We start from the raw sequence: 27,777 nt of genomic DNA, 5'->3' as shown, positions 1-27,777 counted from the left end.
GATTTTCAGCCATCCATGAATCGGAGCATCTACATATATAGGATGTCCCTTAAGCTTCGTCCTTGGTATGTTTTTTGGATTTCCTATGAGGGATGGAGCTATATGTACATTGAACTAGATAGAAAAATGCACCGTTATGTTATCATATCGCTGATGGCTCGACCAACTGGGAACATGCAAGACTTTCTATAAAACATGATATGTGGATGCGTTAAAAGTTTGAACAATCACATCTTAACTGCATACGTCACTTCCAACAGAAGTAATTTGTATCAGCCAGCGAATCTACAAATGTAGGAGTCATTAACTTCCCCATCAATCGAAAATTAAATACATTCGCTCTTTTATATATATATAAATAAATTGAAGTAAACAGCAAATACTGTGCTAGAAATTCTAGAAATTTGATAAGTAAGTTTGTTATTCCATGGCGTGCTTGGAAAACAATTACGATTTACGAAAAGCAAAAGTTCAGCCTACAGCGTTAGACCAAAATCACTTTTTAGTCCCAAAATGGTAGTGAAGTCAATTTCTCCTGAAGCACCAATGTTATCCACTATTAAAAAGTCGTTAAGGGAATTGCTCAAGGTGATGACCTAGTTTCCTGAGCAAATCATCTATTGAGGTTATACCAATGACTTCGAACTCTATATTGATACTTGACCTACGTGCAACATCCTAGGAATTCTAATGAAGGAGAGAAAACCCCTGTCATGGATAATTTAATTTAGTCAGTGACTCTGACATGATGAAAAGGTCTGTATCATATCTGAATTAAAGGCTCAATGACAGTGTTTTTTGTTATGTCTAGATACTACTCGAAGGAATCATAATAAACACTGGCGCTACTTTTATAGAATACTTCTTGAGTATCTTTGATATCATTCTTTCTGAGTATACTTTAACAAAGATATTAATTCCAAATGTAACTTAAATACATTTTGACAACTTCAGAGATGTTGCTTGAATTTGAGACTTGGAGGATGAGAATTAAATATAGTTACATTAAAAAATAACTACCATAAAACCATTTCAGAAGATATTTACAGCTGTCATAGTTGTGCTTTCGACCTCAAATTTAATGCCGAGCGAAAAAAGAAAAGCCAATCATTATTCAGTATTTTAGAATGAACTGAGCATTTTTCAACCATGTTTTCAACCATTTACTGATACTGTAAACGTACTAATTTTCGCGGTGACTAATTTTTCCTATTTTTGCGGTGGACAGAAAAAGCGAAAAATAGTACACGCGAAAATGATTTTTAACACTGTATAACGCTAATCCTTGTTTAATCCGCGAAAATTGATGCCCGCAAATATGCTTACTTGACAGAATCCGCGAAAATCAATACGTTCACAATATATAAAAAAAGAATTTGGAAAGTGACTTTTTGAGACACATTTCCTCATACTCCTGATTCAGAAGTCTGTTACACAGATGTTTATGGTGTTCAAGGAAATCAGAGTAATTGGTACTTGCTCTAGCGTAGCGAATCAATTGTGAAATATAAAAACCATATGCAGGAGATGAAGGGATATTGTTGCACAGGTAAGGACAATTTATGATATTTAGATTGAAGTCGTCTCTTTTATCATAAATCTTAATGCTTAACCGACGGCAACTATGTACCAAAAGAAGGGTTGTTGATGGACAATACATCGTCAATATATCTGTATGTAAAGTTAAAGGATTTAGCATCTTTTAAACTTTTATTCTTTACAAGATTCTGAAGAAATTCAGTCTCGTATAAATATAAAACAATCGGTTAGGAGAGAAGCACATGTAGTGCCCTTTGGTTGGAATGCTAACTTTATGTTAAAAAAGCTCCTCTAAATGTGACAAATACGTAATCAATGAAGAAATCAAGCATATCGCAAACCTGCTTTCCTGTTGCTCTTCTGCGATGTTTTAGAAAAATATGTGGATTTGTAAACAAGTACAACATTAATGTTTGAAACAGCGAAAGATTTACAAATAGGTTTTTTTTCAAACGAGATTTCAATTTATCATGTGGTAGCGTGTAGTGTAAAGAGTTAAGAAGTCAAAAACATATTTCCGAAAAGCGGCGGGATTTTAGGTTTTGAAGTTAATCGTCAGATTTTTCAAGTATACACATATGATTAATGCACTACGAGAGTAGGTGGTATTGCAACAAGCATGCTGTCCATCCTTCACTACAGACAATATCTTTGTAAGATGAATTGACATCTACTTCGTGGAGCAAGATGAAAATCCAGCTATATACCTTTCTTTGTATGGATTCTTATGAAGTTTAGGAATCCAATACAAGTTAAGTAAGTTCTCACATTTTGTTCCGATGTTGAGAGAAGGCATGAAGGACTTATGGTTGTTCAGGATTTCATCTTTGTCAAAGGTTGCATGTATGTATGTGGCATTACCTGGGATGCTACTATCAATGCCTAATGTCTTAATAATGCAACTGAGGTAATGTGCTTTACTAAGAGTAATCAAGGAAACCAATGTTATAGCGGTAATCAAAAGAATGTAATCCAGATATGAAAAACAGGCATACAAAACAAAGAACATAAAGTAACTAAAATTATACATACAAAGTAACAAAAGTAAATGAGCAACTCGGACTCCACTAAAAACTGGGAGCATGGACCAGGTGCACCGGTAGGGTAAGCGTCCTCTGCTTTTCTAGAAACACCCGCCGAGTTGCTCATAAAATGTCAAGTCCGGGGTAGACAAACGAGGAAAGGTAAACTATGACCCGTTGAATAAATCAGTTTTCATGGTGCTGATGGATACATCATAACGATCCACGAGTTCATGATGACGACCATAAAACTTATGTAGTGATGACTTCAATCTTGTAGCAACATAACCCTGTTCCAGAAGCCTATTTGTTAGAGTTCTAGCGCGATACAAAAAGTCTCCCTAGTTTCGGCAAGCTCTGGCATAACGTATGAGTTGTGATAAGAACACTCCATACGCAGGAGCCGAAGGGATGTTGCCACCGATGAAAGGAAAGTTGACAATTCTAAATGAAAAGTCATCACGTTTGTCTTAAAGTTTGGTCAATAGTTTTCCTTTACCATCGATTTCTAAGTGTAGGTCAAGATATGAGGCTGACTTCACAGTGTCTGTAGTATCCTTTATCTCAAGTTCTTTTGGGTAGATGCGATGTATCAAATCCCCGAAATTAGGATTGTTTAAAGATAATACGTCATTTATATAGCGGAAACTGAGATTGAAGGATCTAGCCAAACGATATTTTTTTCTTTCTGATTAGATCAGCTATAAAGTCAGGCTCATAAGAGTGAAGATATAGGTCAGCAAGTAAATGAGCACAATTTGTTCCCATTGGAATGCCGACCGTTTATTGAAAAACACGTCCACCACACTGGACAAATATGTTTAAAATTAAAAATTCAAGCATTTTGTAAGCATCTTCCTATGTATATTTGGAAGATGAACAAATACAATGTCGCTTGAAGCTTTTTCGGCAGGGACGATAACATATTTCTCATGTAGTGAGGAAAGGCGTTCAAGTGCCTAACGATCGTTGAATACGGACTCGGGTCTTTTATTGACACATTTCTGGAGATTGTCAATACGATTCCGTACCAACGATCAGATGGCATGTATCCAATCTAATAAGGACTCGATTTCTGGTTCTTGGTCCTTTTCTCTCTTTATCCATGACCTGGCATAATCTTCAACATCTTCCATTATGGTTTTGAAATTAAGTTTCCAACTGAGAGGCTGTGGTTCTCTTAATTTTGGACCATAAAAACTACCTTCTCAATGGAATTCAAATATCCAGTGATGACATAACCAGAAGGGCTGTAATTAAAGAGAGAAGCACAGTCACATGTCAGAGAGGACTTCCATTATTCCTCAATGTTTAGATTCTGCAATGTCTTTTTACGGTGCAAAATTTTCCTACTTATTGTATAAGTGTAGCTGTAAGAGACAATAGGAACAGATTGATATTTGAAATATGGGAAAATTTTAGAAAACTACCTGTTTACGATGAAGAACATTGCTGATGTAATTAGCATCTACTCCCTTCGATGGAAAATGGAATATGTATAAATTTCTAATTATCATCATGAAGAGGTTCAGGTTGACAGGTCTTAAAAGACGGAATTTGGCCACGTCAGATATAATGCTGGACAATCTGTATTTTATCGAAGAAGGGTCGACACCTCCTTCCTCGAATCCGAAATCTATAACATCTTTCAGAAGGGTGACTGGTAGTGAAAAAAATATTTGTACTAATGTAATGAACATATCAAGGTTGTTGTAAACTAGCCAACGGTTATTATATCTGTCTGAAAGTAAATATGCTGTAACAGGATCGGGTGCATCTTTTTTCCTAGGCTTCCGTCGTCTTTGGCCATATCTACGTTTATTTCAGGGATAGCTGTTAAACAACTTTACCACTACCTGGACTAGATAAATTCCCAACACCTTTTACATTATCGTTACAGCTATAAAGCATTGCTTTACCTAACTCTTTAATCCAAAACAACTACATAATGGTGCGGTACGTCTACTAAGTTTAGGCCTGTTAGTGTGATGGTAAATTTTCTCTATGAAACAAACCATCATGTTCAAATATTGGGCATGACCTGGCTGATTGAAATAATTGTAAAGAACCCGATATTTAGGGTTCTTTGATTCAATATTCTAAAACAATTATGATTTCAATTTAAGAAGGGAAGGGTATTTTGGTGTGAATTATTTCAATTTTAAGAGGGAAGGGTATTTTAGTACGTTATGAAACAACATAAAGTTTTAAAGGTCTTTCATAATGAAAAATATAAATAGCAATTCAAGATAATTATCTGAATAGAATAGCATTAACACCTATGATTTTTCAACACTGTATATTTCTATTCCCCATACTCAGTTACAATCCCGACACGAAAATATTATACATCGTTGTTTCTCCAAAAAGATGGTACACCTAGATACAAATATACTCCTGGCAAACATTACTCATACTTTTGTGACAAATAATTCCCAATCATCTCCTAAATATACCGGAGAAGATGTTTTTAAAATGCTGGAATTTTTTATCGACAACATATTTGTCCAGTGTGGTGGGCACGTTATTAAAAAAAAACAGTCGGCATTCCAATGGGAACAAATTGTGCTCCTCTACTTGCTGACCTATTCTTTCACTCTTATAATGCTGACTTTATTGCTGATCTGAACCAAAAAAAAAGAACATCATTTAGCTAGATCCTTTAATCTCAGTTTCCGCTATATAGATGACGTCTTATCGTTAAACAATCGGGGATTTGATACAACGCATCTACCCCAAAGAACTTAAGATAAAGGATACTACAGACACTGTGAAGTCAGTCTCATATCTTGACCTACACTTGATGATAAAGGAAAACTACTGACCAAACGTTACGACAAACGTGATGACTTTTCATTCAGTATTGTCAATTTTCCTTTCATCTGTGGCAACATTCCTTCTGCACCTGTGTATGGAGTTTTCATATCACAACTCATACGTTTTTCCAGAGCTTGCCTTAACTACGCAACTTTTTGTATCGCCCTACTTCTTACAATTAGGCTTCTGGAGCTGTTGCTACTAGATTGTGGTCATCACTACAGAAGTTTAATGATTGTCATCATGAACTCGTGGGGCGTTACAGTGTATCCACCTGCACCATGAAAATTGATTTGTTCAACGTGTCATAGTTTTCCTTCCCTCTTTCGTCAACTTGACTTTTTATGAGCAACTCGGCGGGTGTTTCTAGAAAAGTAGAGGATACTTACCCTACCGGTGCACCTGGTCCTTGCTCCCAGTCTTTAGTGGAGTCTGTGTTGCTAATTTACTTTTGTTACTTTGTATGTATAATTTTAGTTACTTTATGTTCTTTGTTGTATTTGTCTGTTTTCCATGACTGGTATTTGTCCCTGGATTACATTCTTTTGATTTCCGCTAGGATCATGGTTCCTTCGATTATTCTTTGAAATCCCGAGACATGAATTTTTAAATTGACCAGTTTTCAGACCTTTCAGTAGCTTAAGTTATACTACTTAGGAAATGCTTGTACGTGAAAAGCTGAAATTTTCAAAGTGCTGAAAAATCGATAAGTAATGTATTTATCCATTGCGAGTTATCATGTGTTCCTAAATTGAATGTTACCTAAACAGACTGCATCTTTGAGTGCAAAGGTAAAATCAAAGTGTTTAAGGCGTGTCAATCTAACAATTCGAAACATAATCGGACGGACCACTTAATGCCCAGGGACAGGTCCTCTATTGACATATTTTACACGACATAGAAAAAAAGAGTAAGGAGTGTTGTAATATTCAAGTTACGGTCAGAAATTCTAGTGGAAAATCAACCGAAATGCAGTAATGTGCTGGTGATTTGGATGTCCCTGTAGACGAATTACGTCATCACTGGTGTTCTTCATATCTGTTCTTGGCCATATCTGACACGACATGTATAGGAAGCACAAAAACATACCTCGTGATTTGAATAAAGTTTCATATTTTACTCAAATTTGTGCTTCAGGCGACATTTTAAGATTAGCAGTTTGATTTTGAAAGTGAAAACGAGATATAACTTGTGTAGGCGCGTACTAAATTAGAAGTTAGGAGTTGAAGGAAATAGTAATTAGATCAGCATATATGATTCCATTATCGACTGTGATGGATTAAGGCGGGAACTTTTGACAAAACACGAAATATCTCCATTTTAATTTCTTTCTCTTAAAGACGAGAATTCTAATATAACTATATTCTGTCTATAATTTAGATTAGAATTAACATGTCATACATGCAGGCCTTCTTTAAGAAACACCATTTTCTTGATTTCATATTAAGATGCATGTCTTGTGAAAATGAAGAATTATTTTACGTCAAGTGGGCTTTAATTAAAATGCTTCAAGAAAAAAAAACCTGTTATATTTAGCATATATCAATATTAACATGAGCTATCAATGTTTGTATGCATTTGTCTTTCCTACATATCCTTCAGACGTGTTTCAGTTATAGCCCGACAAATGCACGTGGTCCCAAAATCAGAAAAAAAGTATCGTCATTTTTTTTTCTTAAATCCTACCAAGACTAAAATTTCAACCAATCAAGCAGCTGACTTGAAGAACGAAAAGGAAAAAAACCATTTTTGATGAAAGGCATGGCATATTGCTCAAACCGTGGTCCATGAAGTCTTTTCAAAGATTCTTTTTCCAAAATCAGAAGACCTTTAAAGAGAATGCTCCAGAACAGAATACTGTAAATATAGTTCATAGCCCCGTGTCTTACCTTTCTATCATATAATTTAGCATCTATTTTCTTCAGGTCAATGGCGTCCTGCATTGACGCTCTTCGTTGTCGTTGGACAGGCATTGGAGGCAAGCCATCATTGGTAAAAGTGAAGGACGATGAATCTCGGAAACCGGATACAGATCCCGGAGTGACGTTTCCAGAACTTCCTTCTGTTAATAAAAGAGATAAATGTTAAGTAAGAACATGACACTTGTCTATTCCTTGTAAAATAAAACGGTTGAAAATCCAAATAATGCTTGAAGTATCTACTAGGGATGAAATTACATGGTTTCTTTTTTGTGTATTTAAAACGTATTCATTTCTTTATAACAAAAATCAGAAAATGTTTTGAACAATGAATTCATCTATTACCCATTATTTAACAGCAAGTCTGCAAGGTTCTAATACCGGATAAAAAGATGTGTACAAATAATGTATAAACCTTTATATTCTAGTCTTAGACAAGCAATAGGATTGTTCCAACAATCCTATGCACAGCTGTGAAACAAAATGCCGCATAAATAACCCTGTAATAAGATCATGCAGCATATCCGTTAGACACGATAACACCTTATATGTCAACGTAACTCAAAGATAGCAGGAATTAGAAGGCTGGTATATTTCATCAGTTGCACATAGAAATATACGGATGCAATTATGCATATTTGTAATCTAATTCGAAATATTTGCTTTCTGTCTAAATTAGATATCCGGAATTCATTTCTGGTACACAAGATGTACCGATAATAGCCTCTGGTGACATTGAGTTAGTAAGTATTATATTTTGCTAAACCAGCCAGCATGCTGTGAATTAGAGTCTCAGGCAAATCAGCAAGTGTCATTTCAAATTTTCATAATTTGATTAATACAGAACTGTATTTGATTCAACAGTGATCTGGACGTCGTCAAACAATCTTCCAATGAAATATTGAATACACTAATGATAGCATATTGACATTGATTTTGATAGAAACATGAAGTATATATTTATTATGGTAGATTGTGATCGTCTTTATGACTTTTTCGAGATTTGTTTGAAGTCTTATGACAATTGGCATATTCATCTTAATGAGTGTTCATTAATTGTATACACATCTTTACAAATTTCACACACACACACACACACACACAATGGACAACACAACAAAACATTGATATCCTTATTATAAAAGAGTAATCAAGGGAACCAAGATTCCAGCAGAAATCAAAAGAATGTAATTCAGGGACAAACACCAGACATGGAACACAGACATACAAAACAAACACATTAAGTAACTAAAATAATACATACAAAGTAACAATAGTAAATTAGCAACACGGACTCCACTAAAACCTGGGAGCATGGACTTGGTATACCGGTAGACGAAAGAGGAAAGGAAAACTATGACACGTTGAACAAATCAGTTTTCGTGGTGCAGATGGATGCGCCATAACGATACACGAGTTCAAACAGCTTCCGTAGTGATGAATTCAATCTTATAGCAACATAACTCTGTTCCAGAAGCCTAACTGTAAGAATTCTAGAGCGGTAAAAAAAAAGTCTGCTTAGTTAAGGCAAGCTCTGGCATAACGTATGTGATATGTAAACTCGATACACAGGTTCTGATGCTACAGATAAAAGGAAAGTTGACACAGAGGAAAGGAAAGTTAACAATTCTGAATGAAAAGTCTCATGTGTGTCGTAAAAATTGTCAATAGTAACTGTTTTCCTTTACTATCGATTTCTATGTGTAGGTCATGATGTGAGGCTGACTTCACAGTGTCTGTAATATCTTTTATCTGAAGTTCTTTTGGGGTAGATGCGATGTATCAAATCCCCGAAACTATGATTGTTTAACGATAATACGTCATCTATATAGCGGAAACTGAGATTAAAAGATAAAAATTCATAACAAAACCTGTATGATCACACGGTTATAATGATCGCGTAGCCTTAAAAGATACATTTTTATATTTCAAAACTGAAAACAAGCTTTAATTGTAAAAATAAGTAATATTCTGGTATTTGTGATAAAAATATGTTTCAATATCAATGTTTTAAATAATACTTATTATTTTGTTTGTCTACACTTGTCGTATTGCTCCTCATTACCCAAGAGTTGTGACGTCAGGGAAACGAACAGTGCATTAATCTATTTCAGTATCAAACAGCGGGAAAGTATACGATTTTCCGCAATGGCGTGTCCACAAATGCGAAAACGTCTATACATTAATTCTTTAAGCATATATTTTAAACGTCACAAATTGTGACTCTATTCCCTATACTGCTCCATAGAATCAAGTTGATACAGGAAAGATAACGTAGAATGCTTGCATTTTGGGGTGGTCAAGGGCCCGGACTTAGTGCAGGCGGTGTTGCTATAGGTCGGTACGGGTTCGAATCCAACGGCGGGAACGTTCAAAAAATTGTTATGTGTATCAACCATGATCTGATAATAGAGTCGTCACAATTTGAGAGATTTGTTTGATATGTAGTTAATTTGATCCTACATAACAACACATAGACGAGCTTTCCTGTACGACCATACATTGTGTACTAAGTTTCAACCATACGAGAATGAGTCACCTAGCTGGCCAATCACCAATCAGCGACAGCTACATTTTGATATAGCTTAGCTGGCCGAGTGGTTTAGGGCACCGGACTTCGTGCAGGCAGTGCTACCAAAGTAATCGAACACGTCGGGTAATGACCAAAAATTTGCTTTGCAAGTTTGACAATTCTAACATCGTTGGAAATTTTCAGATTTGACATGTATATAACAACCGCCGCCAAAATCAGTGCTTATAAGAATACTAGCTTGTTTTGAGATATTGGTTCCAGTTAGTACAGAGTAACGAGGCTTTGTTTGTATAAAATATATTTATAAGTTATAGATTCCATTTAAAACGAAGTAAAATGCGGAAATATGTAATAGAGCATTATATTTGTTATATCAAATATGAACGAAAGAATTTAGACATTGAACAATAACGGCCAGCTAGGCTATATAAAAATATAGCTTTCACTGGCCGGGTCAATAATACATAAAAAGCTATATTTTTATATGGCCGAGTGGTCTAGAGCGCTGGACTTTGTGCAGGCGGTGTTGCCATAGATGTCACACGGTACGAGTTCGAGTCCCGCGGAGGGAACGACCAAAATTTGCATCGCAAATTTGACAGTTCTAACATCGTTGGGAATTTTTCAGACCCTTCTATACGTTTAAATTATATTCCCTGTATCAATTTGATCCGATGGAGCAGTGTAGTGTATAGAATCGTCACATTCTGAGACGTCTGTCTATCTATCTATCTATATAGATACATATATATGCATGAGATAGAGTAAAAATAAAGTAACTTGGAAGTTTTTTTAAAGATGTATAAGTGTATATTGACCATTTATTTTTTTACTGAAAAATATACATGAAGACTATCAAAACCGTTTCATCTGCAGAGATAATATGAAGACTTATTTCCAAAGAGACATGTATTGATTCAACTTACTAAATATTATTCAGAAGTACGAAACGAGAGGCACAACCTCTGAAGAATTATAAAAACTCACGTTTTTTTGTAGAGTATCTAAAAGATCGAATTACTCAATTTACTTCAAAAATTTCAATGAGTGCATATTAAAATCTTCTTTCTGTGCTTTTGAAGAAAATGTGCATCACTGACATATTTTCACAGTGAAATCCTATTTCTATAATGTGTATAACTAATGTAAGAACATTGTTATGCATTTAAAATTGACGTTTGCTGGGATTGTTATTATAAACTAATTTAAGTACAGAAATTGCATTTCATTTCCTCTCAGGTTAAATGAATAAAATCTAATTACTTATTAATCTAGTTATTGATTGACATTTCCGGTTCCATAGTTTCTCTAATCTAGTCTATAAAGATGCTGAAAAGGTATTTGAGGTGATAAAAACAAATGCACTTCTACCCGATTTATGATGTCAAATTTACTTCCTCCTTTAATTGCATGCATTATATTAGATGCTTGAACTGAGAACTGTTATGTATATTTCTTTACAAATCAACCATGCTCTAGATCGTTACCAAATCGATTTGTAAGAAGTTACTACATTCACCGATGAAATAATTCAATAAATAGTAAAGATAAACTAGCCTATTGATGCTCAACTGGGTGAATTATTTACACCCCACTCAGCTTGAAATGTTGCGTTGCTCTCAAGTAACTATTGCAGACTGACCTTTTGAACTTCGCGCACATTATTCAACATCGTTTGACAATCGGATGTATTGCAAGATTGTTGCCATTTCTGAGATGGCTGCAGTGACTTGAATAAGGCTAAGCCGTCAGGCGCTGATCCGGAGCCTGTAGTCTAATGTGTATAATTTGGTTTCTTTACGTTTTTCGTCCGTGTTTCAATCACCTCCTACTCGGTCGTTGTCAACTTTTCTTCCAAAATGATGAAAAACATATGGAAATCTGAGGAAACATTCACAGACTAGAAGGTAACCAGCAAACTCTAATAATAAAAACAACAATACAAAACGAAACCTATCCAAACCGAAACAAAACCAACAAACACAAAACAAGATATCAAACCAAACAAAAAAAACAACAACAAACACAAAACAAGATATCAAACCAACACAAAATAAAAACAAAACCAATTAATGATAACAAATAAATCAATATAAAACTTGGGTCATTGATTGGAATTAAATATGTGAGAATTAAACGTGAGAAGTCTACTGAAAATCTAATGCAGATCAATTTTAGTCTCAGAAAGTTTTTAAAGTAGCAGTGATACATAAAAATGCAGAATACTTATGTATTCAAACAACGACCAGAACCAAACATTTTATACTTTATAGCGGTGATAAAGATTTATTAAATATTCCATCATTTGAAATTTAAGATCATTGCAAATTGTTCCCGCCATCTTTATTCTATAAATTTGTTCAAAATTTTTTTTCATCAATTTCAGCTTAGTTATTAGTTTGTTTTGTAGTATGCATTTAAAACGCCGCCTGCCTGATCTTTACATGAACATGTACTTAAACAATTCTATCCATATGTTCGACAGGATAAACCTTACATAACTTTGTTGACAGTCATGAAAAATATTAAAGTCACGACCTCTTCTAAGGTAGCGTATTCATATGCCCTACAAGGTAAACGAAGTACAAATATTCGAGAAAATTCGACATCATCGTCTATCATTGCTTGTGTGCTAAAGAAAAAAAAACACACAGATTGATTGTCCCACAAATATGGAAAATTAACAGTACGAAATTAATTTATCGTGTTTTTTTTTGTATTTATGAAACTCATTTTTTTCCAAACACGACTGTCACAGAGTCTATATTGTTCTTCCGCCTTTGTTCTTTCTGATAAATGAAGATAAAACAAATAGAGGTTTGTTCTTTGAGAATACAAAGTATACTTAGCAAAAGCGTGATCGAGGGGTCTTGTCAAATCTTAATCCGCTGCATTGCCATTCTAAATATATGTATGGTAGACGAACAAGTAAGAATGGAAATGTACTCACATTGGAAGGTTAATTGTTTGATAGCTACAAAACAAACTCCATCATACATATTATTCTCGACAGTCTTCATTTCCCACCTTAATTATATTGATCATGTTACAAACCACTGCAGAAACTTACATTGTGATAATTTGGTATCAATGAATTAAATATCCGAAAAAAAGCAACGCATTATATATGGGCCATTTCTCTTTAATAATAAAAATAACATGGCAGGGCAACGGAAAAAGACAAGCAGTTAGATTTAGTACCAGAATGAATAGCTCTTATTTCAACAGATAAAATATGGAACAATGGACCATTAAAAACCACATTATTTTGAAACAAAAAAAATAAAATAAAATAAACAGACTGAAATAACAGAGAAACTAGAATTTAGATAACTAATGACAAGATCAGGATTCAAGAATGTTTTCATTATTCTAGTGCCATTTTCAACGTACTAAAATAGAAATTAAGCACGTGGACTGTTGATCCATGTTAAATAACGGGATAATGCTACTTTGAGCACTATGTTAAACATGCGCGTAGATGTTTGATTCGAATTGGACCTACAATTTTGGCAAACAAATACAAATAATACTATTTCCAATATATTCTACTCATTCCCATCTTTTATGATACTGTTATACGATGGATCATGTAGACATAAAATTAGTAAATTGAGAGTGCATTAAGTCTACCAGTACCAAACGAGTATGTCACATAAAAGAGACAGCTTGATTTCTAAAGCAGACGACACTTTAATCATCCCCTTTTATGCTGTAGGTATCGGGTAGCAAGCTCATCAAGCTCAAAGACAATGACTTATTGTAACATTCTAGGTTCATTTGAATCATAAGTCGAACGTGCCCCCAGAGGAAATTAATTCTTCATTAGGTAAAATGATATAACCAAGACAGGTGTCCAGGTGGTAGTCGATACTTTGTACACAGTGATGAATAAATTTATATTCTGAAGGATCAAATATACTAGGGCGACTACAAGCTACTTTGTGCTGCTAAGAGATAGACAGAACGGTTATTTTATTTTGGGCATGTATTGATGTTTTTTTTTTTTTTATATTTACGTAATCACAACATCAACTTCTTTTTATAGTCGTTTTACATGAAAAAGAAGTGCACTTGTACTATAGACATTGCACAAATAATGAACACGCATTTATTTCCTGTTTCTGAATGATTCTTAGATAGTAAAAGTCTTCACTTGATAATATAACTAGCTGTTTACATGTTTTAGGGAAAGTGTATGCATGGGTTATAATATCCCTATCAAGAATCTCGAATGCTTAAAATTACTACCTGTAAATATATAGATTGAAAAAAGGGATAGTGATTGCAAAATGAAGTACAAAAATGTTGCAAAAATATCGGCAAAGCGGAGCATCAAATAGTACAACAAGGCAGAGACATCAAAATCCAATTAAACGTCTAAGACGTTAACAGTACATGACAATAACATGAAAAGTACATGGCAAAAACGTGAATAGTACATGCCCAAAACGCAAAAGTACATGCCCGTTACGTGAAAAGTACATGGCGAAAACGTGAAAAGTACATGCCCATAACGTGAAAAGTATATGCCCAAAATGCGGAAGTTCATGCCCGTTACGTGAAAAGTACATGACTAAAACGTGAAAAGTACATGGCGAAAACGTGAAAAGTTCATGACCAAAACATGCAAAGTACATGTCCGTCACGTGAAAAGTACATGGCCAAAACGTGAAAAGTACATGCCAAAAACGTGAAAAGTACATGCCCATAACGTGAAAAGTATATGCTCAAAACGTGAAAGAGTAATCAAGGGAACCAAGGTTATAGCGGTAATCAAAAGAATGTAATCCAGAGACAAAGACCACACATGGAAAACAGACATACACAACAAAGAACATAAAGTAACTAAAATCATACATACAAAGTAACAAAAGTAAATGAGCAACTCGGACTCCACTAAAAACAGGGAGCATGGATCAGGTGCACCGGTAGGGTAAGCGTCCTCTGCTTTTCTAGAAACACCCGCCGAGTTGCTCATAAAAAGTCAAGTCCGGGGTAGACAAACGAGGAAAGGAAAACTATGACCCGTTAAATAAATCAGTTTTCATGGTGCTGATGGATACACCATAACGATCCACGAGTTCATGATGACGACCATAAAACTTCTGTAGTGATGACTTCAATCTTGTAGCAACATAATCCTGTTCCAGAAGCCTATTTGTTAGAGTTCTAGCGCGATACAAAAAGTCTGCCTAGTTTCGGCAAGCTCTGGCATAACGTATGAGTTGTGATATGAACACTCCATACGCACCGATGAAAGGAAAGTTGACAATTCTGAATGAAAAGTCATCACGTTTGTCGTAAAGTTTGGTCAATAGTTTTCCTTTACCATCGATTTCTAAGTGTAGGTCAAGATATGAGACTGACTTCACAGTGTCTGTAGTATCCTTTATCTCAAGTTCTTTTGGGTAGATGCGATGTATCAAATCCCCGAAATTAGGATTGTTTAAAGATAATACGTCATCTATATAGCGGAAACTGAGATTGAAGGATCTAGCCAAACGATATTCTTTCTTTCTGATCAGATCAGCTATAAAGTCAGCCTCATAAGAGTAAAGGAATAGGTCAGCAAGTAAATGAGCACAATTTGTTCCCATTGGAATGCCGACCGCTTGTTGAAAAACATGTCCACCACACTGGACAAATATGTTGTCGATTCCAGAATTTTGTAAACATCTTCCTCTGTATATTTAGAAGATGATTTGGAATTATTTCTTACAAAGTATGAGGAATCTCTACCAAGAACTATATATTTGTATCTAGGTGTACCATCTTTTTTGGAAAAACAACGATGTATGTTTTTAAGTCGGGATTTTAACTGAGTATGGGGAATAGAAGTATACAGTGTTGAAAAATCATAGGTTTTAATGGTATTATATTCAGATGATAGTCTTGAACTGATTGTCTCCAAAAGATCTTTCGAATTTTTCAGGATCCACATTAAATTAATACCACTACGGGAGTAACAGGTGTTGTGGTAGGACTGCAGACCCTCTCTGACAGTTGTGAGTATAGAAGTTAAAAGTTTTGAAAGAGGTTTAGTGGTACATTTTGCAGATCCAGCTATGAAACTTTGTATGTATGGATTCTTGTGAAGTTTAGGAATCCAGTACATAGACGGTAAATCACGAAAGTACATGGGCAAAAGATCAAAAGTACATGGCCAAAAGATCAAAAGTCCATGACCAAAACGTGAAACGTACATGGCCAAAACAGGCAGAAACCTACCCGAGTTAAATTATCTCCCATTTCATTGTAATTTTCGTCTGTCGTGATAGAAAATGTCTGCGATAGGCCGTTGTTGGTTCTGATACGGAAAATGATCGAATATGAATGACATTCACGTGTTGATAATATATGGCTGGAGAAAATTGTTTTCTACATGTATGGTGAACAGGAAACGACAAGTGTAGATCGTGCCGTCTGCCTGACAGATTTGTAAAATTTCTTTGGATGGATAAGTTGTGAAAAATTCTTATATTGGTGGTAAACTGTGGTGCCCTGATGATATTTCGTGGTTATTAAAATTGGATCACGCATTTTAATTTTATGGTAAGTGTTTCTAGTTTCCCAGAAAGTAAAAATTATTTTCCTCCGAAGTCGCATATAGAAGTGACCCCCTCAAACTTAAAATTTGACTTACAACACACGTACATTATTAAGTAAACAAAAAGGGTCAAAGGTTGTAATGTAGAACGTACATGTACTGTCCTAGCTACAGCATCATTCTTGATTTCAATCGTCGTACGGCAATCGTATCTTAAAATCATTCAAGACTAGAGTAGAATATGGTAATAGCTAATGAAGGATTCTTATATACTCACAAGATGACAAGTTACAATTTTGCCATTTTTGGAATAGGTTCAGGCGCGGACCCAAGGACTGGCGTTCTATGCAAATTTCATGCTAAGACGCTATATATATGTTATATTCCGAGCACATGAAAATCAGAAGGTTAGTTAAAATTCGTCACAAGGTTTTGTTTTAGGTGAAGAAGGGCCAGATCGTATGGTCTTTTTGAAAAAAATGAGTTCCAAATTCTGTGATTTTTAACTCATTCATTCATTGAAAAAAATTATAATCTGACATCAAATCCAAGTATACACCCCTCTCCTGCAGGATAAAAATGGTCGGTGTCTTTATTAGTAAACTAGATATATTATTTAAAAGTTTAAATTTGAACTAGCATTTTTTCTTAAAGTGCATCATCATACATGTAGCACAAGCATTTCTTTCTATCAATGATTTGGCTGTATTATCCAAATATACCCTGTGAAGATTTTTTCCCAGGGTACATGTACAAATGTACGTGTGGATAGTGACAGAAACAAGTGCATGCGACGCGTACCTATAATTGATTCTTTATTTAACAAATACGATGGGCAATTGAAAACGATTATTTCTAGTTCCCTAATACTTCTTACAACTGACAAGTATTCTTTTCAGACCTACATGTAGTAAATTTCTCTATTTCCTTTATATTATATTTATTTTATGTTTTCTGTGTCTTCCGTAATAGAATTTTTCTATCTATTATCTTGGTAGCTTTTATGTGTAACTATACTTGTACATGTACGTATTCATGACATATACACATATATATTTATAGTAACTGTTAACTATTTTAACTAATTATACATACATGTGTATACTATTGTTATAAATACAGTCAGTATTACTATATAATGCCGTTGTTATTTTACAGGGAAAGTACAGATAAGTGTGATAGAACAGCTTATGTCGGATTAGATCAACATATGTTTATACCTAGATGAACAGCAATAGAAGGAACACATTTACCAAATATGTAAAGAATCAAGAACTGTATAGAACAAAACATGTTTAAAAAAACGTAATAAATTCAATATTGATTGATCACACTGTTACTACTATGATTCCCGTTATGATCCTGGTTAATATTAACCAAACGAAAAATCCAGAGTTGTATCAAATTTGAATGTTGTGTTCATACTTGTCTAAATTGTTGAGGGTTCTATCTTTAAGGTCGTATCAAACTGCAACCCAGGAAGCTTTACATTCCATGTTGAATTAGAATTGGTTAATATTAAGTTGCATCATACTTGTAAAAAGAATGAAACTTACAGAATTTTTTATTGTGGGTATTATAGTATTTATACCTGTACATAGATAGATTCAGTCATTTTGATGAGAAAGAGGTGTGAGCTGCATGCTTTCAGCTTTACGGAAAGATTCAAACACCAGATTAGGTTGATCTTAATAACATTTTATAATAGGGTAAAGACAGGTTTGTATTGACTTCGGGGTTTTGTAGGAATGTCGCGTAGTCCTCTGACCAACCAAAATTATGTCACTCAGCACTAACACAGACACCTCAGAATAAAATTTTCAAATTTTCGCGAATAAAACTTAAAGAATGAAAATTGTATTCAAGTAATATTTGATTAAATATCTCTGATAGATATAATTGCATTAAATCACTTTTGGTATAAAGGTTACAGACTACCAATTCAACCAATGAGCATTTGGAACGTACCCAAAAATAGTCCTACGCAGAAATTACCCCTGTTCATCATAGTGCTGTGAAAAAAGTTCTCATCTTATTTAAAAATTTTAAACAGTTTCTGAAAGGAAAAACATTTTTGTACATTTTATAGGTGCATTTTGCTTCTTGTGATGTGAAGCCTAATCTCCATAATGATTTCTAAATATACCCCTATCTTGTGAAAACACTGGGATTTCCCATGCTATTTATAGACACTTCACTTCCGTTGACCAGTACTGCACTGCAAGTCTCCTAACCTCACATGCCATTCTGAGGATTGTGAGCTGACATATGTAGAATCATGCTGATATATAGTCCTCTGCAGGTTAAAGTTAAGGTAAAGTCCAGAGAAGCCATTGAATATTGTAAAATTTGCATAAAAGCCTATGGGAAGTGGAATTAGTGGTTTCTAGCCTTAACCATGCCATTTTTCCGACATACACGTACATGTAACCTTGAACTTAATTGTTGACAAGCTTATTGACTGGATTACACAGGTAAATTTAGGTAAATGTGTGTCATGTGTACATCGGCAAGCCTCCGATGTCCTGACTCACTTAAATTTTTTCTTCTATAATAATTACAGCTAGATTCACTTTTCCGCCCCAACTAAACGAGAGCGCGAGTACTATTGTTCTCGTCGCGGTAGGTTTCTGCCTGAAAACGTGAATAGTACATGACAAAAAACATGAAAAGCGCATGACAAAACATAAAAAGTACCTGACCATAGCGTGAAAAGTACATGACAAAAACATGAAAAGTACATGACCAAATGTGAAAAGTACATGACCATAACGTGAAAAGTACATAGCCAAAACATGAAAGCATGAAACAGAGACGATCTTCATACATAATTTAGGAAACAAAATAAAATTACACATGAAAAGATAAGGGAAAGAAGACAACACACAAACTATTTGCAATTTGAACCCACCCTCACAAAAACCGTGTGTGACACTAGGTATTCCGTTACGGTAAGAATGGAATGCAGTGGTACTCGTCATATATTAGGTAACATCCGGTAAAAGTCAAATTCGAAGGGTTGTCAATCCAGTAAAACATGTAGTCTAACAAGTTATTTTGTCTCATCTGTGAGATACCAACTTCATATACTTGGTACACCAATCCAGTTATGATGACAACCGTAATGATATCCCCAAATGACAAAGCATAACAAAGCTACAAATGTATATCAAATCTACGTCGTGTAGTGGGAAAACGTCTCATGTATTATTAATATTGTAAATCTTAGAAACCACATTAATAACTCCAAACTCAGGGCTCAATTGGCACATAGACAGTATAAAACAACAGCAATATAAACAGAACAACCAAGAACCACCAAAAAAGGCTGGACAAAAATATTAACTAATAGTAAATGATCAGCCAAGACTCCATTTGAAAACACTGACTATGGATAAACACCAGTATGACATTCTGTTGTCTAGATTTTTATCTTGTTTTGTAAGTACTGTATATGAAAAAAAAATCAGAGGGGATATGTCCTAATGATGGGGACTACAATATCAATGTGCATGTTATATGCATATTAATTTTGTTTCGCAGCTGAAATAAGCAAATAAGGAGTTGTTAAGTCATCCAGCAAATCTGACAACAAATCTGATTAAAGTTGGTATTAGGTTTCTGCTGAATTTCAATTCATTCTTGCAATCACTCACATTTCTTACAAAATTCATTAAGATTAATACTGTGTATGTGTCGAGGCCAATTTTATTAGATAACGATAGAAGTTCTATTCAAAAAGAAGTCATTGAGAAACGTTTTTTCATCGCCTACAGTTCTCCACTATTTAGAACCACTAGCTGTGGAATTAGTAGCAGGAAGTGGGAGTAAAAAGAAATGAATGTGCTAGTGTAGGTTATTATGTGACGCCAAAGAATACTAACTGAATGGTTCATATGCAGAAAGGTGATATTCGATAGAGACAAGTTTCTTGAATGGGCTTCCTCATATTCAAGTTATGATAAACGTTTTTAAGATTACTACATCACACCATCAAGGCGGTAATGAGACACAGAAAACATCAAATTTAATAACGTTGATTTTCTTCATATTAACACTTTACTAGATTCAATAATTCTCCTCACAGATCAGAGTATTGCCTTCCAATCGTGCAATTGAAGCATTTTCAGAGTTTTGTCAGGATGATGGTCTTAAAGAAGTATGACATAACGTACCATAGGATGGGGTAATTTCATTATGGTTTATAACATTTCAAACACGCAATGTCAGTTAGATGATCCACAACGGAGAAAACTTGAATAAACAATAATTGTTCACTCGGCATAATTTTACAACATGAAAGCTCTTTATTCTTTCATTCTCTGTAATGAAATTACGTTATTTCAAGCACAAATGTCACCCGATGTCGGTTTTGATATTCCTGTACATGCATCAAGAATCTCTAACGGCTTTCATCGGTTAATTAGATTACTTTTAGAAATTTCTGTCTGATTGCGTGTGTTTAGCATGAATAAAGCCCCTAATCGTGATTGTAATTGCTATCAATATATATACCACTAGTGTCGTACATTACAAAGTCAAATTTCACTGGCTGGTTTAAGGTAGAATGCATCGAAAGTAATTTCAATTTGGTATCCTGTTTAATTTAGCACATATATGTGCATTTGCTGTTGTCTTTTGGGAAAAGATATAAACCATAAATCATTGACAGATAGCGTGAACGAACTGAAAACCTTACTCGCTACCTTTTTTAGGAAATGCATAAAATTCGTTTTGAGTATGAAAATGGTAATCAATTGTTTAAGATCCAATAAGTTTCACATTTAATATATCAAAAGTACTCGTGTGTCGTGTCAATTAATATCGCATCCAACATTTGAATAGCAAGGAATTTGAAAAATCCTGAAAGTGTATGGATTAGAAAGGTCACAATGGAAGTGTATGGATTAGAAAAGTCACAATGAAAGTGTATGGATTAGAAAAGTCACAATGGAAGTGTATGGATTAGAAAAGTCACAATGGAAGTGTGTGGATTAGAAAAGTCACAATGAAAATGTATGGATTAGAAAAGTCACAATGGAAGTGTATGGATTAGAAAAGTCACAATGGAAGTGTGTGGATTATAAAAGTCACCATGAAAGTGTATGGATTAGAAAAATCACAATGAAAGTGTATGGATGAAACACAACATGGCATAATAACATCAATAGTCAAAGTCATTTATTTGTTTACATCCAGGGACAGAGACTTTTTAAAGAACTGCGTTTAATGAATGGGAGAACCTTTACAATCAGATTAAAAAATAAAGTAAATCCTCTGTCTTCAAAGGTGTATGCATAAATTTGTTTTTTACTGATAGAAATGAAAAGGTTAATTTTTTGCATTCCAATATAATTATATGCTTGCCGTAAACGAAGTGCATATAGAAAGGGGGATTGTTATGCTGGGATAGGAATGCATTTTTCCCAAATGTCGTAAAAGAGAAGCGGAAAGAATAATGGACAGCACTTATTGACAGTTATTTTCGACACCTAACGAAATTTAAATGAAAATCCTTTCCTGATTTGTAAAAACATCTTGTTTTTTTTGTATATTTTTTAGAATATGAGATGAATACAATAATCACAATTTGACCACATTTAACGATATAATATGTTTATGACTTTTGCCCTGTGTTCCATATAATATTTGAAGTTGAGAATTTTTTAAAAGCTTCAATTTCGAGTGATCTGATTGGTCGAAATTTAGGTTGAGGAAGGATTTGAGAAAAATCTGAAAACCGGGCACAGAAATACTAAAAACAATCTCACAAGCACATGTTTAGTGGTCCCATGTTGCTGGACAGGGAGAAATAAAATGTCAAATCCATATTCATTGTAATACATTGTTTTTTTTAAGTTTATAGAACGCAAAGGTGATTCTGAATAGTTTCATTATTTGCTACTTGTGAAAATCTCAGCGGATTAGAGCGTGTCCTTCAGAGCCTTTCTTTCTAACATATCCTTACGTTTTGCATATTTTTTCTCTAGTAATACACGTAACCTTCATAGATTTATCTTATTGTGCTTTGTAGTATCTAGAACTCAGTGTTATGCAATACACCAGCGACACTTGATAAAATCTTACTTCCATATATACAATAAATTCTGACGAAATTGATAGAATAACGATTTTTCAAAAACTGTTATGGTTTCTCTGAATACAAATTTCAAATCAAAATGTCATTTATCGTTTGCAATACCACCTAATGAGTGAGTTTAATCTCTCTCTAAATATTGGCACTCTAAAATCCTATTTTCACCCACGCAGCCTATTACCACTAATAGATTTGAAAAAAAGATATGACAACCACATCCATGCTGTTAAGTTCTTAATGTCAACCCTATTTTCATGTAATTATACGAAACTGTCAACCATGCATAGATAATCAATTCATCACAGTTTTTTTAATGCGTTTTTCATTGTTTTGTACATAATATCAAATTAAGACAGTTGTTTCCTTCCACAGCAATACAAAATAAGAGGAAAGCAATACTAAGTTAAGTGCAAGTCTTTTGTCAGTACTATGAATTTAGACACCTGCTGTACAAAAAACCTTCATCTTAAAGCTTCTTCGCAATGAAAAAAGTTTCCATTGTGAGGAAGACATTATTCGGAAGGCAGAAAATTGATTAAAGAGTAATCAAAGAAACCAAGATTCTAGCGAAAATCAAAAGAATATAATCCAGGGACAAATACCTGACATGGAAAACAGACACACACAACAAAGAACATAAAATAACCAAAATAATACGTACAAAGTAACAAAAGTAAATAACCAACCCGACTCCACTAAAAACTGGGAGCGTGGTCCAAGTGCATCGGTAGGGTAAGCGTCCTCTGCTTTTCTAGAATTCCCCGTTGCTCATAAAAAAGTAAAGTCCAGGGTAGACGGAAAAAGAAATGAAATTATGACACGTTGAACAAATTAGTTTTCAAGGTACAGATGGTTAAATCGTAACGATCCACGAGTTCATAATGACGATCATAAAACTTCTGTAATAATAACTTCCATCTTATAGCAACATAGCGCTGTTCCATAAACCTAATCGTATGAAGTCTAGCGCGATACAAAAAGTCTGCAAAGTTACGGCAAACTCTGTCAACATAAAAGTTATGATATGAAAATTCCATACCCAGATGCTGAAGGGATATTGCCACAGATGAGAGGAAAGTTGACCATACGGATTGAAAAGTCATCGCGTTTTTCGTACAGTTTGGTCAGTAGTTTTTTTTAACTATCGATCTCTAAGTGTAAGTCAAGATACGAGGCTGACTTCACAATGTATGTAATACCTTTTATCTCAAGTTCTTTGTAGTAGATGCGATGTGTAAAATCCCCGAAACTAGGATTGTTATATAATTCAATAATACGTCATCTATATAGCAGAAACTAAGATTAAAGGATCTAGCTAAATGATGTTCCTTCCTTTGGACCAGATCAGCTATAAAGTCAGCCACATAATAGTGAAGGAGTAGGTCAGCAATAAGTCCCCATTGTAATGCCGACCGTTTGTTGAAAAACGCGTCCACCACTCTGGACAAATATGTTGTCGATCATAAATTGCAGCATTTTGAAAACATCTTAACTAAAAGATGACTTGGGATTGTTTTTACAAAGTATGAGGCAACTCTACCAAGAACTACATATTTGAATCTTGGTGTATCGTCTTTTTTGGAGTAACAACTATGTATATTGTTTTTGAGTCACTGATTTTATCTTAATCTTCGATATTTTATATGGAAATAGTTACTTTAATTCTTAAAGCTGCATTAGAAGATGGGAACAAGGATCGTCGATTAGGACGAACTGTTTTCATTAGCAAATAATGTTTATATGCCAGACTTATAGATCATGAGAATGTCTTCTCTGTGGTTTTTGTTGCTGTTGGAAAAATAAAAATCCTCACGACGGTATTTTTAATTGAAAATATTTCTCATATCAGAGGCAATATAGACGTCTGTAATACTGGTCCAAAAACATTTTTGAAAGCAATAAGTATGTTTATAAGTGACATTTCTATCCAAGTGGAATCTTTAATCGACAAATATTTGAAATAGTGAATTTAAAAAGGGAAAAAAATCGAGTAAAAAAGCAAAATGTCCAAAGGAACGTAAAGTTTAACTAAGTAACTAAAAATAAAACAGTTTGATGAAAATTTACATTTGTAATGAGTAAAATGTTATTCTTAAGGTTACAGAACTATGTTGCAATCACAACTCATAAGGAAAAATGAAAAATCTTCATTTATTGACAACTTCTTTTTGGATAAAATACAAACTCAAAGACTTTCATAATTATCACTGGCAGTACGGTAGTGATTAATGTCCATCATGATGCTAATATGACGACAATTTGAAGTAAAGTTATTTACTAATTACAACATATACAGTATTCTTCTGAAGTACCGTTACGGTTAACATTGTACCTTGCCAAGACATTCACTAATCATAAAGTCTTCTTAAGATGATGTTTTGAACTTGATCAGTAAGGTAAGTCAACCTTCACTCATTAAGATAGATTTGTTTCTTTGATTGCCTCTTCGTTTTTCAGCATGCATGATATACGAAACTCAAATAGCAGAGGACAGCACCTATCCTTTCAATATCTCATATTGTAGCTCGTAGTTATTTATTAGGACCAGGTTGCTTATACAATTTTAGATATCTGTTTGTTTGTTGATAGCTACTGTTTAATATTCATTGTTTTGTTTTATCGGTTTTTTTTGTAAAATCTCTAGTACTGTTGGCAACAAAAACCTGTTTATTTGATATCACCTATGTTCGTCATCATAAACTCGTGGATCGTTACGGTGTATCCATCTGCACCATGAAAACAGATTTATTCAACGGTTCATAGTTTTCTTTTCCTCGTTTGTCTACCCCGGAATTGACTTTTTATGAGGAACTCGGCAGAAAGGCAGGGGACGCTTACCCTACCGGTGCACCTGGTCCATGCTCCCAGTATTTAGTGCATGCGAGTTGCTCATTTGATATTGTTACTTTGTATGTATGATTTTAGTTACTTTATGTTCTTTGTTGTGTACGTCTGTTTTCCATGTCTGGTCTTTGTCCCTGGATTACATTCTTTTGATTATCGCTATAACCTTGGTTCCCTTGATTGCGCTTTCAAATAGAACAATTCTGTTTTAATCAATGATGTGAGATTTATGGGTGCAAATGTTCTTTTGCGTTACCTTTGCAATCCTGATATTTATAAACTGCTTGGTTTTATGTATAAATGCTACATTGTTTTAGAAAAAAATGGTTATAATTGTTTTATTGATTTGACGGTTTCCCATTTTCCGAAAGAGAAATAAAAGCTCAACTTCGATCAAATGACTAGAGTATCTGAATTTTATTAGAAATTTCCTGTCAATTTGAAGTTGGAAAATTAAAAAAAAAATGTTAGTCATTATTGAACTTTCAAGTAGTATTTACTTTTTTTCCTTTATCTATGTTGCAATTAGAAATAGATTCTATTTTGTTTTCTTTGTGAGTAAATTCGATAAAGCAAAATAGATTGAGTCATGTTCAGCAGATAATATCTTACATAGTGCAATTTAAAAACATGTTATATATCGATTAAAAACTAAGAAAAAAATATGTAGATCAGTAAATAGAGTCCAGGATTTGTTTGATGGTAATAATTACAAAAGTTTAACAAACTTGTAAGAAAATCAATGTTAAGGTCGTAAGATATCGGAGATAACTTGTGGGAAAAAATGTTACTTTTCATATATCATCTTTAATCACCTATTATCAAACAAACAAACAAAAAATATAACATGAAGTGGTATTCAAACATACTAAGATATAACGTGAGTTGGTATGTAAAATTATACAACAAATATGCTATCTATATTCATATGGTAGTTGTTGAGGTTATAAATTATATCTCGGTAAATTAAGAAGGTCTCTTACACAATCACATCCAATTATAGAGGACGAAGTCCTCATAACAGTAATCAATGCAAATTTAACTTTTGACCTAAGAGTCTGATTTCAGTCTGACAAGGAGTTAATATGTAATACTGAGTTAGGATCTTTACTAGTTTCGTATCTTTAACAAAAATGAAATGTTTATCTTTTTATAACTCTCGTCTTAAAGTTAAGATAAATTATGAAATATGATGAATCTTAGTTTATGTAAAACTGTAAAAGGCATACTATTGTTTTAAAAATATCAATATATTCAACTTATTCCTCTGACAAGTTATACCTGCCTCATATTATGTACCATGGCGTTATTTCATTTGAAAAACGACGCTTTTCCAAGACAAAGGTGAAGCAATATTTTTGCTGAACGTATTTACAAGATTTAAAATAAAACCTGATATTTCATTGCAGTGAAACCTGTTAATACTTAACGTTGTAAAAAAAGGAATAGCTGTCTACACTAAACATACTATAATATCCTGTAAACTGCATTGTGGTCTTGAGTAAACGGAACACCTGCCAAAATCAAACACAATCTTCAGTTGACTAAAAACGCAGGGCTTAACTATCGAGCAAACATCAATATAAAATTCTTTTGTTACGAAGCATTGATTTTATTTATAGGAAACACAACTAACAACTGAATCAGTTGATAACTCATGTTAGTAATTGCTAAAACCTGACCCGAAAGTGTAGAAGAAGATGGACGAGATGTCCTGTTGCATTTTTTGGGGAGTTCAAGGAGAAACCATTGAGATAATTCTTTTCTAGGAATGAATAATGTACTTATTCATCATATATATTGTTGTGGGTTCCTGTGATTAACTTGATTTATGAGACTCTTCTTGGGTGTAAACATTTAGGTGCTCTTCGGTCACGAATTATGTAGAAAAAGAAGTATCAACAATGCTACTTAATGCGGAAAGTTCCATGCATTATACTCAGAATAACTTCAAGACTCATTGATCAATTGATAATTCTTTTTATCTCGAAAATAGAAGAGAAACATAAAAATAAATCCGTATTCGATTGTTCTCTTGTAACTTTTGCCTTCTTGTATTTTATCAAAGTTTTCTTGGAACATTTTTATATTTTTATCTGCATTTTATGTGATTCGCAATAGCTATATAATGAATGTTCAAGTTCTTAACACCATAACAATTGTATCAAAATACTATTTCTGGGAACTTTTATATCGACAATAATCTGCAGTATTACATGAGATCTTATAGAGGACGTTTTATTTAAAAACAGATGTTACACGGTCATTGTGTGTACTTTAGACGCACAGCACGACAGAAGTTGATTCATAAACCTTAATTACAAAGCAAACCAAGTACAGATTATAAGCATACTCGAAAATATTAATTATTAATATTTTCTGTGTTCTGATTACCAGTCAAATTTAGTTGCCGAAATAAAGTTGACTGTTAGAAATAATAAACAGTTAAACTAACT

At 33.9% G+C, this 27,777-nt stretch overlaps 1 protein-coding gene and 1 long non-coding RNA gene across 4 annotated transcripts in view; one reads left to right on the top strand and one right to left on the bottom strand.

Moving 5' to 3' along the window:
* Nucleotides 1–27,777, bottom strand: part of LOC148611222 (synaptotagmin-6-like) — a 51,535-nt gene that overhangs the window by 10,564 nt on the left and 13,194 nt on the right. For 2 of the 3 annotated variants that reach the window (XM_088591527.1, XM_088591528.1), the window contains exon 2: nt 7,268–7,440. In XM_088591527.1, the coding sequence (XP_088447653.1) occupies nt 7,268–7,440 (173 nt within the window). Of the gene's footprint in view, nt 1–7,267; nt 7,441–7,642; nt 7,677–27,777 lie in introns of those variants that run through there. The other variant, XM_088591529.1, reaches the window with a different exon arrangement.
* On the top strand, nt 16,075–17,719 carry LOC148611223 (uncharacterized). Its single transcript, XR_015924593.1, has 2 exons — nt 16,075–16,385; nt 17,539–17,719. It is a non-coding gene; the product is annotated as an uncharacterized LOC148611223 (long non-coding RNA).

Source organism: Perna viridis, chromosome 7 (genome assembly GCF_037379345.1).
Source record: "Perna viridis isolate PV_CMFRI_1.1 ecotype Kerala chromosome 7, ASM3737934v1, whole genome shotgun sequence".
Lineage (NCBI taxonomy): Eukaryota > Metazoa > Mollusca > Bivalvia > Mytilida > Mytilidae > Perna > Perna viridis.
Note: the sequence above shows the minus strand (reverse complement) of the source record. Positions and strands in the feature narration are given on the sequence as shown.